This window comes from Telmatherina bonti, assembly GCF_933228915.1.
Source record: "Telmatherina bonti genome assembly, chromosome: 5".
Taxonomy (NCBI): domain Eukaryota; kingdom Metazoa; phylum Chordata; class Actinopteri; order Atheriniformes; family Telmatherinidae; genus Telmatherina; species Telmatherina bonti.
This window is the reverse complement of record NC_136623.1, coordinates 9,563,017-9,576,097: the sequence shown is the minus strand read 5'-3', so window position 1 is coordinate 9,576,097 and position 13,081 is coordinate 9,563,017. Positions and strand designations below refer to the sequence as shown.

Here is a 13,081-nt window from a genome sequence, read left to right as displayed (position 1 = left end):
GAAGGCAAATGACCCAGATGTTGCTCACTCCCTTGTTCATGGCATCAGCACCAGACCATCCCTCAGTGTGAGCATTACATAAGTACAAAACTAGCTGTGTGGATAAATGATTGATACATGATGTTTTGTGAGCCACATCTTTCCAAAAGTTAATTGTTCAGGAACTGGAATGGTATACCTGAGGACTTTTAAAGGATTACTGATTAAATACTGATTAAATACTGACATCTATCAGCTCATCTCAGTGTTGCTGTCATGGTTACATGTTTTTTTAGCTTAGTTATATGCTGAAGGAAAGGACGACTTTGTTCATTTTGTGACTGGTTGTGATAGTTCATTTTATAATCAGAACCAGTTGACACATGCCAGTATGATATACAAATTAAAATTCAACCAAAATCTGATATTACTAATTCAAAATATAGAGTTTAGTCTGAGGCATATGCACCAAATAAATCTGATAATCAAAATTATTAATCATTGAATACAAATAAGCCATACAATGAAAATTTTTGTGGGAATCCAACAGAGTGGAAACTTGATAAACCCCCCCAAGAAGACTGTCGCGCAACAGAAGTTGGAAGAAATTGCTCAGTCTGTGTATGCTTCAAGAAAAAAGGCTCCACTAGGCCGTTCATGTAACCAACACAGCGGACTTCCCAGCTGGTACAATAACGAAACAACGTTTGGTGTAAAAACTATTAAAGGTATGAAATGTCAAATAGCACTAGTTATAGCAATGGTCATTAACAACCTAATGATGTTTAAATGATGTAATGTAAAGATACAAAAATGTACCTAATATACTGCATTTTACTTGTGTTGTTTCAATGTGTCTTTTCTTATCAAGGCCTGAGTGCACAGGAGATTATTAACCCTCCGAAAACAAAAGAGGAGATCGAGAAGGAAGCTCAGGAGGGGCACGAAGCTTACATTCGTAGCCACAATGCCTATTTCGTTGGTATGACATATTATTCATAATGTACTGCTGTCAGCAATCCACTTGTGAAGTTTTATTTACCATTTTTAAATAGATATTGGCCTTTCAACTATATACTATTCCTATACCTATATACTTTGCTCCACTCCAGGTGAGAAAATTGATAGAAAGTATGACTGTAGTCACTACAGTAAGGACAACGTATTCGGGATTCAGACGCCACATTTTACTGACGGTCGTCGAGTTGGGAAAAGCCTCCAGTGGCTGGGAGAGACACAGAAGTAAGTGCAGACATGAAGATTAACCCCTGCTGTTCATTACATCTGTGTGGTTCGTTTGTAAAGCTCCTAAAGCTGCACTGATTGTCCTGCCACAGGTTCTACAATCCAAACCCTGTTTGGAAGAGAACTGAGAACAGGGAAAAATTAGCGCAGGAGATTGGCAAAACCTTGAACACGTAGGTTTGGTTTTTAAAACATTCTTTAAAACATTCTGCAACTATAACTTCATTCTTTGTGTTTGATGAAATGTTCTCAATCCACTTGTTTGTAGGACAAGAAGAAAATGGCATCTGCCACCTGACCACACTTTTGGAATCACATCACCACCACGTCAGATAGGTGACGTTTTCATTTTATTTATTTATTTATTTGTCTTGTCCAGCGTTTAAGCAGGCAGAATGATTTTCTGGATGCTGGGCAAATCTACTTTGCCAAGGGAAGCATTATAGACATAATGATGGACCGGAGAGGACAGAAGAGGGATAGAAAGAGAATTGAGAAGAGGAGAAAACAGAAAAACACACCTATACTCATATAGTTTTCATTTTGAAAGTCGCTTCATGTCGCAGGCTTGAAGAAAGACGCGGTTAACATGATATTTCCTGAGAAAACACACTCAGACTTGTCGTTTGAGGGCAGTAAAACACATTGGACCTCCTGCTTCCTTCATAGGTGCGGGGGAAATAATCCACTCCACAGAGCCAGGGGAGTATGCGAGGGACAAGGACAGGCAGAGCAGCCTGGTTAACGCAGTGAGACACCGCCTCAAGAAGATCAATTTACGCAACTTCCCCTCCTTGCTGAAGGCGTTCAATCATTATGACAAGGTAGGGATGGATTCTTTAAAGCAGGGGTGCCAAAGTTTGGTCTGAAGATCTGCCATCCTGCAGCTTTTAGGTGCAGCCCTCTTCCAACATACCTGAATCAAACGATTGGCTTGTTACCAGGCCTCTGCAGAGCTGGATGATGATTGGCCAGTAAATTTGCTGTTTTTTTTTAGTAGTTATTATTGAATTTATTGTCGCTGACAAACGCCTGCTCCCCTCTTCTGCCCAGTAGTTCACAGTATTGTGCAACTGAAGAAAGTAGACAAACACCAAAGAAGAAGAAAGTCATTAGCTGTATCTAAATGTCAACTCTGTTTCCTACATAGTGTACTATATAGTGGTAATGCCATTTTCTAGGGGGGTCTGAATGTCCAGAGAGAAAAAAGTAGTGCACTCAATATTACCCACAATGCATCTTGAAAAGTAGTGAGCATCGGTGGTCACAAGGCGGGGTCAATATAGACCACAAGAGCACCTAAAAATGAAGTTAGGGGCCACTGTGCTCTGAGCCCAGAAAACTGTTCACTTTTAATACTCATTTAAAAACTTTAGTCTCTGGATTTCAACCTGTTAATTCTGTTTGCCAGAAAGGAAAGGGAATGATTGACAGACAGGACCTGCAGGCAGTGTGCCGTCAGTTCCAGCTGGATGTGAGTGAAAGGGTTCTGGATGACCTGATGGACTACTGTGACACAGACAAGGATGGTCTTATCAACTTCCTGGAGTTTGCAAACTTTCTCAACTGGAAGGACATGATGCCGATCAGCAGTCAGGAGCAGAAAATTTTGACAAATGGTCCGTAAAAAGGCAACGTGATAAAACCCACATTTTACAGGAATGACTTGGATTAAGTTTAGAATTTCTCATCTGGTTGATACTTAAGTTATATATGGAGTATTCTGTGCCTTTTCTCTCCTTCAGACCTGGATTCCAGCACCACTCCAGTCAGCGCAGATGGGAAACCATTGTCAGAATCACCTCAACTTTCCTCCAATCAGGCCTTGATTAAGCCTGACGACTTGGAGCCTGTTGAACCAGGCAGCTCACTAAAGACTGTCAGGACCATAGACAGGCCAAAGGCAGTCGCAGACCACTTCATCACCTCCTCCTCACTCATAGGGGGCATCAGCGACGGGCCACTCAGATCCAGTAGGTCACAAGGAGCCTCCATAGGATAACTACATTTACGCCAGATAAACGCCTCATCATGACTGAACGAGTGCTGTAGACTAAAGGAAATGAGACCAAATTATGAGACATTTTACTTACCCAGTACTTATCCAGCTAAAGATTTGAAAACATCACTTTGTCAAAGACTTTTGCTTTTAATTTTAGTCATAAAAACGTGGAAAAAAATAATATTTTGAAGCATGACGTATTTTATCTGAACTTACTTTCAGACAGCCGCGCCTTCGGGATTCCATCTGTACGTTCAGACCTTCCAGCTCCACGCATCAGAAGAGTCAGTGATACCAAAGACTATGGTGATCTGTCCACAGCCGTAGCTCTTCTAAATCCATCAGTTTACGCCGCCAGAGGCGTTCACGAGGAGCACTTCTTCTGTCCTCGAAGCAAGAGTGAGGTACGCACTGCACATGAGAGGGGCTTTGATTAGGCTGCCACCTGGTGATTGTGAGGGGGGGGGACATCACTATGTTGCTCTTTATGTCATTGTTTCTCCTATTTGGTTGTAAGAACAAGTAATAAAATCTGTATATGTACCCTAAAAGTAATTGGAAGTCAGAAGAGCAGCAAGAAGGGGTGACGTGATCACGTCTTCTCCCTGTCAGCGTACAAGCAGCTGCAGGCGATGCAGAGGCGACTGAGCTAAGCCATGAAAAAGGACATAATGGCCTCCAACCCCTAGTTTCCAGTAAATAGTTTGAGATGAAGATGAGTTATTATAGCATGATTCTACTTAAACTTTATAAATTCATGATATAACATGACTGTAGCATGTCATTGTCCATAAATTACATCTAAAAGTTGAATATGCCTCACTTTTTGTGAGTGATTTCTATGGTACTGACTTCTTTCCACCTCCACGACAGATCAAAGAGATCTTCAACAACGTTGGAGCGAATCTTTCCGACGAGACGTTTGAGGAGGCCTGGAAGCTGGCGACCGTGAAACAACCAAACGGGGAGGTTTGTGTTGAGCTTTTCCGTGATGTACTAAAGGAAATAAAAGCAATGTGATGCTCAACGTATGTAGATGGTTAGTTTTTCTTCATTATAGCCTAGAAAGGGCCAAATCCAACTCATGTGGGAGTAAACCGTAAGTATTCATTTAGTTTCACATAAGCGAATGCAGGAGTCGCAGATGAGTGTGCTTCCTAACGTCATCGTCATGTAAAGTCTGACCGAAGCCAGACAGAAAGCAATATTATTGGCTAGTCACACACTGTTTGCATTTTTCTTCATTCAAAAAGGACACATAGTTCAGTGCATTTTAAGCAAATGCAATGTAATTATGTCATCGTTTTACGAGCATCGTATTGATTTCCTGGGATCTGAATAAGCACCGTACTCCATTTGAGCTCTGCCTCCTTGGAATTGATGCAAATCCCTTCGGTTTGACTAGAAAACGCCAAACTCTGCGTGTTCAGCTGGAATCTTTCTTTACCACTGGAGTCTGTTTGATTGTCTGTGTTATCTCATGTCATAGATTCTGTTTCATAGATAACCACACAGGAGGCTCCTAAAATATAAACCCTGCTGGAAAAGATACTTTTTTTCTCCTGAGCATGTTTTTAGAGGGATACCTTATTTTTTCACAAATTAGCTGTTTTTTAAAAAAAATAAAAGAAAAAAACATATATCAGGGCTGCCCAATCGAAGTCCTCGAGAGTCGCTGTCCAGTAGGTTTTCCATATATTCCTGCTCCAACGCACCTGGCTTTCATTAAATAGATCCAACAGCCAATGAAGTTCTGCACAATGACTGATTCAGGTATGTTGGAGCAGGGATACGTGGAAAACCTGTGGGATTGTGGCCCTGTGGACCAGAGCTGGACACCACTGCCGTATATATTTTAATGTAAGGTGCGAATTTCAGGAAGAACCACCAGCACACTGATTAGAAGAAGCTGGAAATTTATCAGTGGAAAAACTTACCGACTTGATATGTCTGTTATCAGATGATTGTTTTCACTTTTTTTTCAAAAGCCACATGTACTTATTTATAATGTCTTAAACTAACCAGTTCCAGCTTAATAAATAACTTTTTACACAACTAGATCAGTATGTGGTATCATCATCTGCCCTCAGAGTTCATGCAATGGATGTCAAACATGTTATGATTTGTCTGAGAAGTGTCATTTTTTTCTGTAAATTCCTGAATCTTGCTGTATAATAAAAACAGACACACAAGAGAGACATATCTGTAGAAAAAACATGTAGCAGAGGATAAATACTTCAATAATTACAGATGAAGGTTTATTAATTCCTCTAAATTGCTCCTTTGATTCCTATTTTTCTGGTTTTCTCCACCAAAGTTTAAGTTGTTGTTCATTTTCAGCCACATCACTATGACCTCCAGTTTTGAATAAACATGATATCCTCATTTTGAATCCATTCTCATAATAAACATTGAACTTTTTACATCTTTATACAGTGGTGTAGTGGTCCCTCAAGAAGTGGGTATTCTCTAAATTAATTAAAAAGACAAATAAATAAAAAAAACCAGAATAAAAGTAGCCCAGAAAATGCAGTTTCAGAAACAGTGACATGTAGGACTTATACATAAATCCATTAGTATATTTGCTTATCGTCACATCATTTCTGCTCTTTGGTTTCAGGGAGGAAGAGTTATGGAATAACTAAACCAGTACTGGCACACAGACTGGAGAGAGACCAGCTCATAGACATATATCTGTATTATGTCTATGTTCAGGCTGAAGTTAACGCAGCTGGTGGCTAACTGCACCAGTGTAGCATACTGGTAACCTTATCTGAGCTGCTGGGTGATGTTGGTACATGTGTAGGGATGTTTGTAATAGTAAAAGCAGCATCACAGGCGGGTTTAGAAGTGGGTTTACTCAACTCTGACTGAAAAAGAAGTGGGTTATACTCTGGACTACATCACTGTCTTCATACAAATAAGCAACTGGTTTGCCAACATTTCATTGATCTGCTGAATGCTGCATTCATTTATTGATAGCTGCGTCTAAATAAACATAAAACAACTTTATGTTTTCACTGCTTTGCTCTGTTTGAGCGTCAGACATCATGTCTGAGTGTGTTTGAGCTTTTGAGGAGTTAGTGTCGTAATTTGGCATCCAGGCTCGACTGCTCCTCATGAAACAGTGAAATAACTATGACAAGACTTTCTTTTGCACGTTTGCCACTTGTTTTTGTTTTCTTGTTCATTTCCATCAAAGTGAGTGATGCACAGCTGTGGGGAATTGTTTAATATGTTCTCACCACGTCCGTGAGCATGTCGACATAATCTCTAAACTAACCGCACTCATTTAATCCAATTAGGACTGTCTGAGACACTCGGCTGGAACCAAAGAAAATCCCACGCAAACTTACTTCTCTGTACTAAACAGGAAAATCAGAATAATCCTTCTTATCTGTCTTTACACATGAATTAGCGATCACTAATAAACCGCGTCCTCTGTTTATCTCCTGTGTTGTCAACATTAATGACGCTGCAGCCAGCTTTAACATTCACAGGCCTGTTGTTTAGTGATGTCTGACTGGTGACATGCCTGCTGTGACCATAACCACAAGCTACGCTTGCACTGCACCAGAATAAATCATTTACACTCCCTGCGAGGCGATGAGTTGTTCTCATATGGACCTGAGACCGCTAGGTGTGTCAGGAACATGCTCTGGCTTTCAACTTTAGCCTCATCTTGTTTGCTCAAAATGCATTTATTTAATACAAATGCAGGAAAAACTTCCTTCTCCTACAGGAAATGTGGACACATTACACCTCTACGCTTCAGTAGAGGTCTGTCCAGTTAACTTCCAGCTTTAAAACCTCACCCTAACCCCAGAGGCTTTGCAATCACTGCAGCGTGTAAACACACTTTGATGTTACACTTTCTCCCCGGGGGTGATGCAGGATTAGCGATTACCAGATTGTTGATGCAGGAGGTCAGAAAATGTGTCGAGCAGTCAAGGTCGCTACAGGAGAGAGCCGTGGGAAATGAAAGGCTGGAAATGCTTCAATGTCATCAATTAATTTATTGATACAAGTCCGTGGATCTGAGCAATATTCTTGACCTTTTAGAAATTATTTGACAAAACAAAAAAGAAAAGGAAAACAAGTAAGTTTTGACTAAAAACAAGATAACAAAATAATAACAGTAACTTTTCATTCTTAAATAGGGGGAACCTGCAACTGATGCTGTTGTGATTGCTCACTCCAGATGAGGCGATAACAGCTGGGCTGTTGTCATGACAACCAAAGAAGATGTGGTTTTTAGGGAGTGGGTAAAAAAAACCACAGGAGTTTATGCATGAATCTGGCTGTTTTTGGCAAGACACTGAGCGGAGAGATGGGTTAAAAGTCATGCTCCAGTAACTTCCCCAGGACCCATTTAATGTTTCTGGGTAGAATCACTGGAGAGGAGCGATAAAGGCATTCAAGTAGCACAGCGGGTTAAATTATGCACCATTGTGCTGATATGGGTCCCATGTCAAGCTTTCCAAATTGCAACTTTCTTTTCTTTTCAACAGGCTGATTTCTCCTCGTGTCCTGATGTGTCAAGGCTTCGCAGAGTCAAATCACTCAGCTAGCTTCCAGTGCCAGTGCCAAACAGTGGTGACGGTCCAGTCAGGAGAGGCGCCTCTCGTTAGCTCTCTGTGGAATCTGAAATGACAGACAGATATGTCCGATAAAAGAAGCAAAGGCAGATTAAAAATTCTGATTTCTTTTATTTAAAACAGAGGCAGATGAGGATCCTCTAGTATCTGTTCTTCCAAAGTTCGCACACTGAGATTCAAACAAAGTTTTTCTTTGAGTCTCACCTTGAACACAATGTGAGAATTCTCCAAGCGGCTCCTTTATCGCACTTAACAGTCCGTCTGCTCGCCTTTAGGATAATAGTTGACGTGTAACAAGCTTTCTGGAAGGGAAATTCTGAGATCCAGAACAATAGGGAGAACAATCTGGCGAACTAGATAGGTGGGTATTAGGAAGAACAGCTACACAATGTGGTCCAACAACTAACTGGATTACTGACAGGAGCAGAAAGAGGCTTTGACTGTTGGCACACAGTGTGCAACAATTTCCTCCTCCTGTTGAGGCAGTCATTTTTATTTAAGAATTTCACAGAAACTGAAGTGGACTCTTTACTTTTTTGACAAGTTGTTGCTGAAATGAATCACGGATGGTTACATCTATCTGGTATGGATACAGTTTAAGAGTTAAGGGTAATGTTTCCCTTAAATCCTCCTTAATGGATGACAGGACATTTAGAAAATGAGCCACAATTACTTCGTTTTGTTGAAAAAAAATACCTTAAATGAGTTGATTTGATCACTTGTTAATTGTTCTTATTATTTCTTATTACTGTTATTTCTTCATACAATTAACATGAGAGAAAGTTTATAAGATGAAGAAGAGAATTTGTTCTGACTGAATACGACTTGAACTTATTCTCTGTAACATAATGATTTGAAAAGGTTTGTTTGACGCAGACGATGGATAATTTGTTCCGTTTTAAAGGGATGTAGCTATCCGTCACCTTGATGCAGAAAACAGCGAAACCACAGGTGTTGTGTTAAAGGCTTATTTATGTGTTTATCTACATAAACATAATGATATCTATGTATTAACTATGTTAATCTGTTAATACATAGATATGTATTAATCTGTGTGTTTAAGGCTTCACGTTGTGTTGTATAGATGACACGCAAACAGAAAGAACCAAACCAATGAAGAAGACTAATTTTTAAAAAAGCCCCTGAAGAAGAAGCAGAAGAAGTTGAAAAGAGCAAAAAACATTGTGGTTTTATTCTTTAACACTGCCTGTTGGTTTTGGATGGTTTCTAAACAAAGTTAGCAGTGCATTAACGCTATCAACTGATGTCCAAAACACGCTAGTCTGAACCCAGCGCTGCCCTCTAGTGGATGAACTGACGATGTAAACAACACGTGGAAGTATGAGGACGAAGAAGTATGACAGCATTTGAAACAGACGTCCTCATTTACATACATAAAGGAGCATATATGAAGCCTAAACTTATTCAAGTTGAACACTTGTGTGGACTATGGTCTGGATTCTGGTCAGGGCAATAGTCTGGATTCTGGTCTAAACTATAGTCTAGATTCTGGTCAGGACTATAGTCTGGATTCTGGTCTGAACTATAGTCTAGATTCTGGTCAGGACTATAGTCTGGATTCTGGTCTGAACTATAGTCTAGATTCTGGTCAGGACTATAGTCTAGATTCTGGTCTGAACTAAAGTCTAGATTCTGGTCAGGACTATAGTCTGGATTCTGGTCTGAACTATAGTCTAGATTCTGGTCAGGACTATAGTCTGGATTCTGGTCGAACTATAGTCTAGATTCTGGTCAGGACTATAGTCTGGATTCTGGTCTGAACCATAGTCTAGATTCTGGTCAGGACTATAGTCTGGATTCTGGTCTGAACTATAGTCTAGATTCTGGTCAGGACTATAGTCTGGATTCTGGTCTGAACTATAGTCTAGATTCTGGTCAGGACTATAGTCTGGATTCTGGTCTGAACTATAGTCTAGATTCTGATCAGGACTATAGTCTGGATTCTGGTCAGGACTCTAGTCAGGACTAGAATCTAGTTTTTATACAAGCCCTGAATGTTGATTTATTTTATTAACCCGAACAGCACTTTGGTTACCTTGTGGTTTATGAAAGTGCTCTATAAATAAAGTCTCGATTTTGATTGATTGATTATGGGTGCAGATAAGTTGAACACTTACTCATAGACAGCGGTCGCTATTTTCTTCTGTGGGTTATCTAAAGCGGGATCCACTTTGAAGATTTTTGTTCCCTCTGGGTCATCGGGGCCTTCGTGTGATGACAGTAGCCAGAACCTCAAGACCACGGAGCAGAACTTTCTACCTGCAAGGACGGTGATGGGTAACGTCCTGCAACGGACTTTAAACTCAAAGTACTTAAAGTTGATCCAAAGTGGTTTGATCACCGGGTATCGTATCAATCATTCAAGTTTTGTGTATAAATGTAGGAAATTAGACCACAATGACACTCACCGAGCTCATCAAATACAACAGAGACGTCCTCCGGCAGCACAAATAGAATATCATCCATGTTGACGGCGAGCTGCTTCCTCTGAGTGTCAGTGAGACACCTGCACCTCTTTTCCACGTATTCGACCATCTGGAGGAACAAAGGAAATTGTAGCTTTGTACGTACAGCAGCAGATCTGGTGGCTCACAGCGAGATATTTCATGTATTTCCAGAAAGACAAAAATTAAAGTCAGCTTGGATCTCTGTAATATAGTTTATGTGTGTGCATGTGTGCGTGTATGTGGTACCTCATTGGACACGACCCCCTTTAATTCGTGGTATCTCCCTCTGGACATCTTGTTGGAGACATGCACCAACGCCTGGGAAGGATGACACAATAAGAGGCTTTATTTATTCACAGACAGGGTCATTAATGCAAATAACTGTCATATACATGACTGTGTGCTGGTAGTCCTGAGGCCATAAGCTGTTAAACCGGGTCAGGTGCCTGATTGATCACCTTTACACTGAAAAAATGCAGAAATTATTCTGTAGTAATTTTATAAATATTATAAATATTTAACATAAAAAGCAAATAATGACCTGATATGTAATTCTATCAGATCACAGGAGCAAGACTTAACATTTATTATTAATTGATCTCATCTTCCTGACCTTTCTGCAAATTTACTATTTATTTACTAAACTATCAGATTTTCCAGGTAAAATGTTATAAAATATGGATTTGATGTGGTCGTTACCACATATTATTATTATTATTATTGACAGGGGTTACCTGTTTCACTCCTCTGTCAAACTCCGAAGAGTTGATTTCTGTCTCAAAGTACATATCAGTCAGGTATGTTAAAACTTTACACCGGATCCAGGTGAGGGGGTCTGGGATGCCGACCACCGTGACGGGCGGGTGACGTCCGGAGCTCCCCGGCGGCTCTTCGGCTCCAGGCTGGGAGCTAAACAGTCTGAGTTTCTCCCCGGCAAACACGAACCTCCGCCGGCACAGTCTGCGTCCCGGTTCCGTGCTGAAAGGACGCGCGCTGGTCCACTGCCGGTGGTGCATGGCCGGCTGTTTGCAGCAACTCAGACCGCCTTTCCTGCCGCGGAGCCCGGCTGCGCCTGTCGCGAGGCCGCGGAGCTCACGGCCGGGGATGCGGTGCATCAGAGCGGGGAGGACGCAGCGTTGCAGGCTGCGACTGGACCACGGACCCGAGCAGAGGTAGCACCCATCCACCCCAACTGCTTTCCTTCACCTTATGCAATTCACCCCATGTTGTACCCATAATGCTCTGGGTGAACGTTACGTATACACGGCCGGCTGGTGCGTTCAGGTGCTGTTGTAAACATGGCAGACAACTGGTTGTCTCTCCGAAGCTGGATTTTATGTGAATGAAGGCGCAATAGGGGAAGGGTGGGAAGTTAGGAAGATTCTAAGGGCCCCATGACTTGATAGGGGCCCAAAAAGATTTACAAACTATATAAGAAAATAAATAAACCTTCATTAAAAAAAAAAAAAATTTTTCAAAGGTTGTAATAAAATATAGCAGTAATATAAACTGATAAACCATTTATTAAAATAGCCTAGTTAGTTGTATGCACTGTGATTTAACCCTTTATAGGGCACTCAATAAAATACCTTCAAATTAGAAATTTTAACTTGAAATTGTCCTTCTGGTATGAATCAAGACCTCCATTCTGTTGTTACATTAACAACAACAACAAAAAAGTTTCACGCTGAATATGAAAGGAAACAAAGTGATCGAAAATTGTCACTTCCCCCATCAAGGGTTAAACACAGCCCTAGAGCTTTAGTATTCCCATGAAAAAAACAAAAAAGTTTTTTTTTGGTTTTTTTTTATCAGCTTGAAGCAAAAACAAAAATCTAAAATTTGCAATCAAGTGGTGGGGTCTATGCCACTGTCTTTCATAGGGCCCAAAATTCCTGGTGGCACCCCCATGTAAATGTATAAACATTTTTAAAAAATGTTATGCCTTTCTTGTATTTTTCTCTAATATGTCTATGGTAACAGTGAAATGTTTACATATTTACTGTGTTATGTGTATATTTACTCACCACAATGAGGAAAGAAAATGTGTTCAGTGAGATTTCTTTCTCTTTGAACTTGTATGGTGAAGTACTCCTGGCAGTAGAATTATGTAATCATTAAGTAAATTAAAAAAAAATAAATTAAACAAAAGGAAAAATTGTCTAGCTGCTTTCTTAAACAAATATTTGCCACAGAGAGCTAAATGTGGGATACAAGGCTCCTTTCATACTTCATTATTGTTCTTTAAATGGGATATTTACTGAGTTTTATTTTACCGCTGGACCTCTACCAGGAAACCAGGAAAGGTGGAGTGTCAGAAGAGGAGAAAGAAGTACAAAAGGCAACCACAACAACTTTACAACCAAAGCAGAACTCATGCTGCTACACCTGTAGAGCAACTTAACAGCCTCTGGAAGAAAACAAAGCAGACAATCATCATGAGTATTAGCAATAAGACTGTGAGGACACTTAGGCTTTTAATTCATTTATAACTAAAATAAACAACAAAAATAAATAAAACTACTACATTATTATTTTCCTTGGGATTAATTAATTAATTTTAATTAATTTATTTGTTTTTTTGGTTGGGTTTTTTTTTTCTTAAATATAATTTTTGAGACAGGCTACCAGTAACAAAATGTCTTAAGATGCGGTTTAAAATGATCTGTGATGTTTCAGCACAACACTTGGAACATTTTGTTCTTTAAATGACAACAGCAAAACTAAACAATAATTTAAAAAAAAACAACAACATTTCTGTGAACAGTCAAGTACTATAGCTGGAATGG

The 13,081-nt window shown here is 40.1% G+C and overlaps 2 protein-coding genes across 2 annotated transcripts in view; one reads left to right on the top strand and one right to left on the bottom strand.

Moving 5' to 3' along the window:
- The window catches only part of efhb (EF-hand domain family, member B), a gene marked incomplete at both ends in the record, with an annotated part of 9,331 nt that extends 5,085 nt beyond the window's left edge, over window positions 1-4,246 (top strand). The window contains 11 exons of the mRNA XM_079240567.1: window positions 1-67; window positions 530-707; window positions 851-961; window positions 1,092-1,221; window positions 1,317-1,397; window positions 1,493-1,560; window positions 1,894-2,048; window positions 2,636-2,843; window positions 3,003-3,197; window positions 3,449-3,630; window positions 4,100-4,246. The exon at window positions 1-67 is cut by the window's left edge and continues 77 nt beyond it. Coding sequence (XP_079096693.1) covers window positions 1-67; window positions 530-707; window positions 851-961; window positions 1,092-1,221; window positions 1,317-1,397; window positions 1,493-1,560; window positions 1,894-2,048; window positions 2,636-2,843; window positions 3,003-3,197; window positions 3,449-3,630; window positions 4,100-4,246 — 1,522 coding nt within the window. The remainder of the gene's footprint in view (window positions 68-529; window positions 708-850; window positions 962-1,091; window positions 1,222-1,316; window positions 1,398-1,492; window positions 1,561-1,893; window positions 2,049-2,635; window positions 2,844-3,002; window positions 3,198-3,448; window positions 3,631-4,099) is intronic.
- A 2,987-nt stretch (window positions 4,247-7,233) lies between these two features.
- Window positions 7,234-11,508, bottom strand: LOC306756242 (m-AAA protease-interacting protein 1, mitochondrial). Its single transcript, XM_079240943.1, has 5 exons — window positions 11,027-11,508; window positions 10,539-10,610; window positions 10,254-10,380; window positions 9,963-10,104; window positions 7,234-7,870 (listed from the first exon to the last, which is right to left on the bottom strand). Exons 1-5 carry the CDS (start codon window positions 11,405-11,407, stop codon window positions 7,786-7,788), a joined length of 807 nt encoding a protein of 268 aa, XP_079097069.1. The 5' UTR covers window positions 11,408-11,508; the 3' UTR covers window positions 7,234-7,785.
- Between the last annotated feature and the right edge of the window lie 1,573 nt (window positions 11,509-13,081).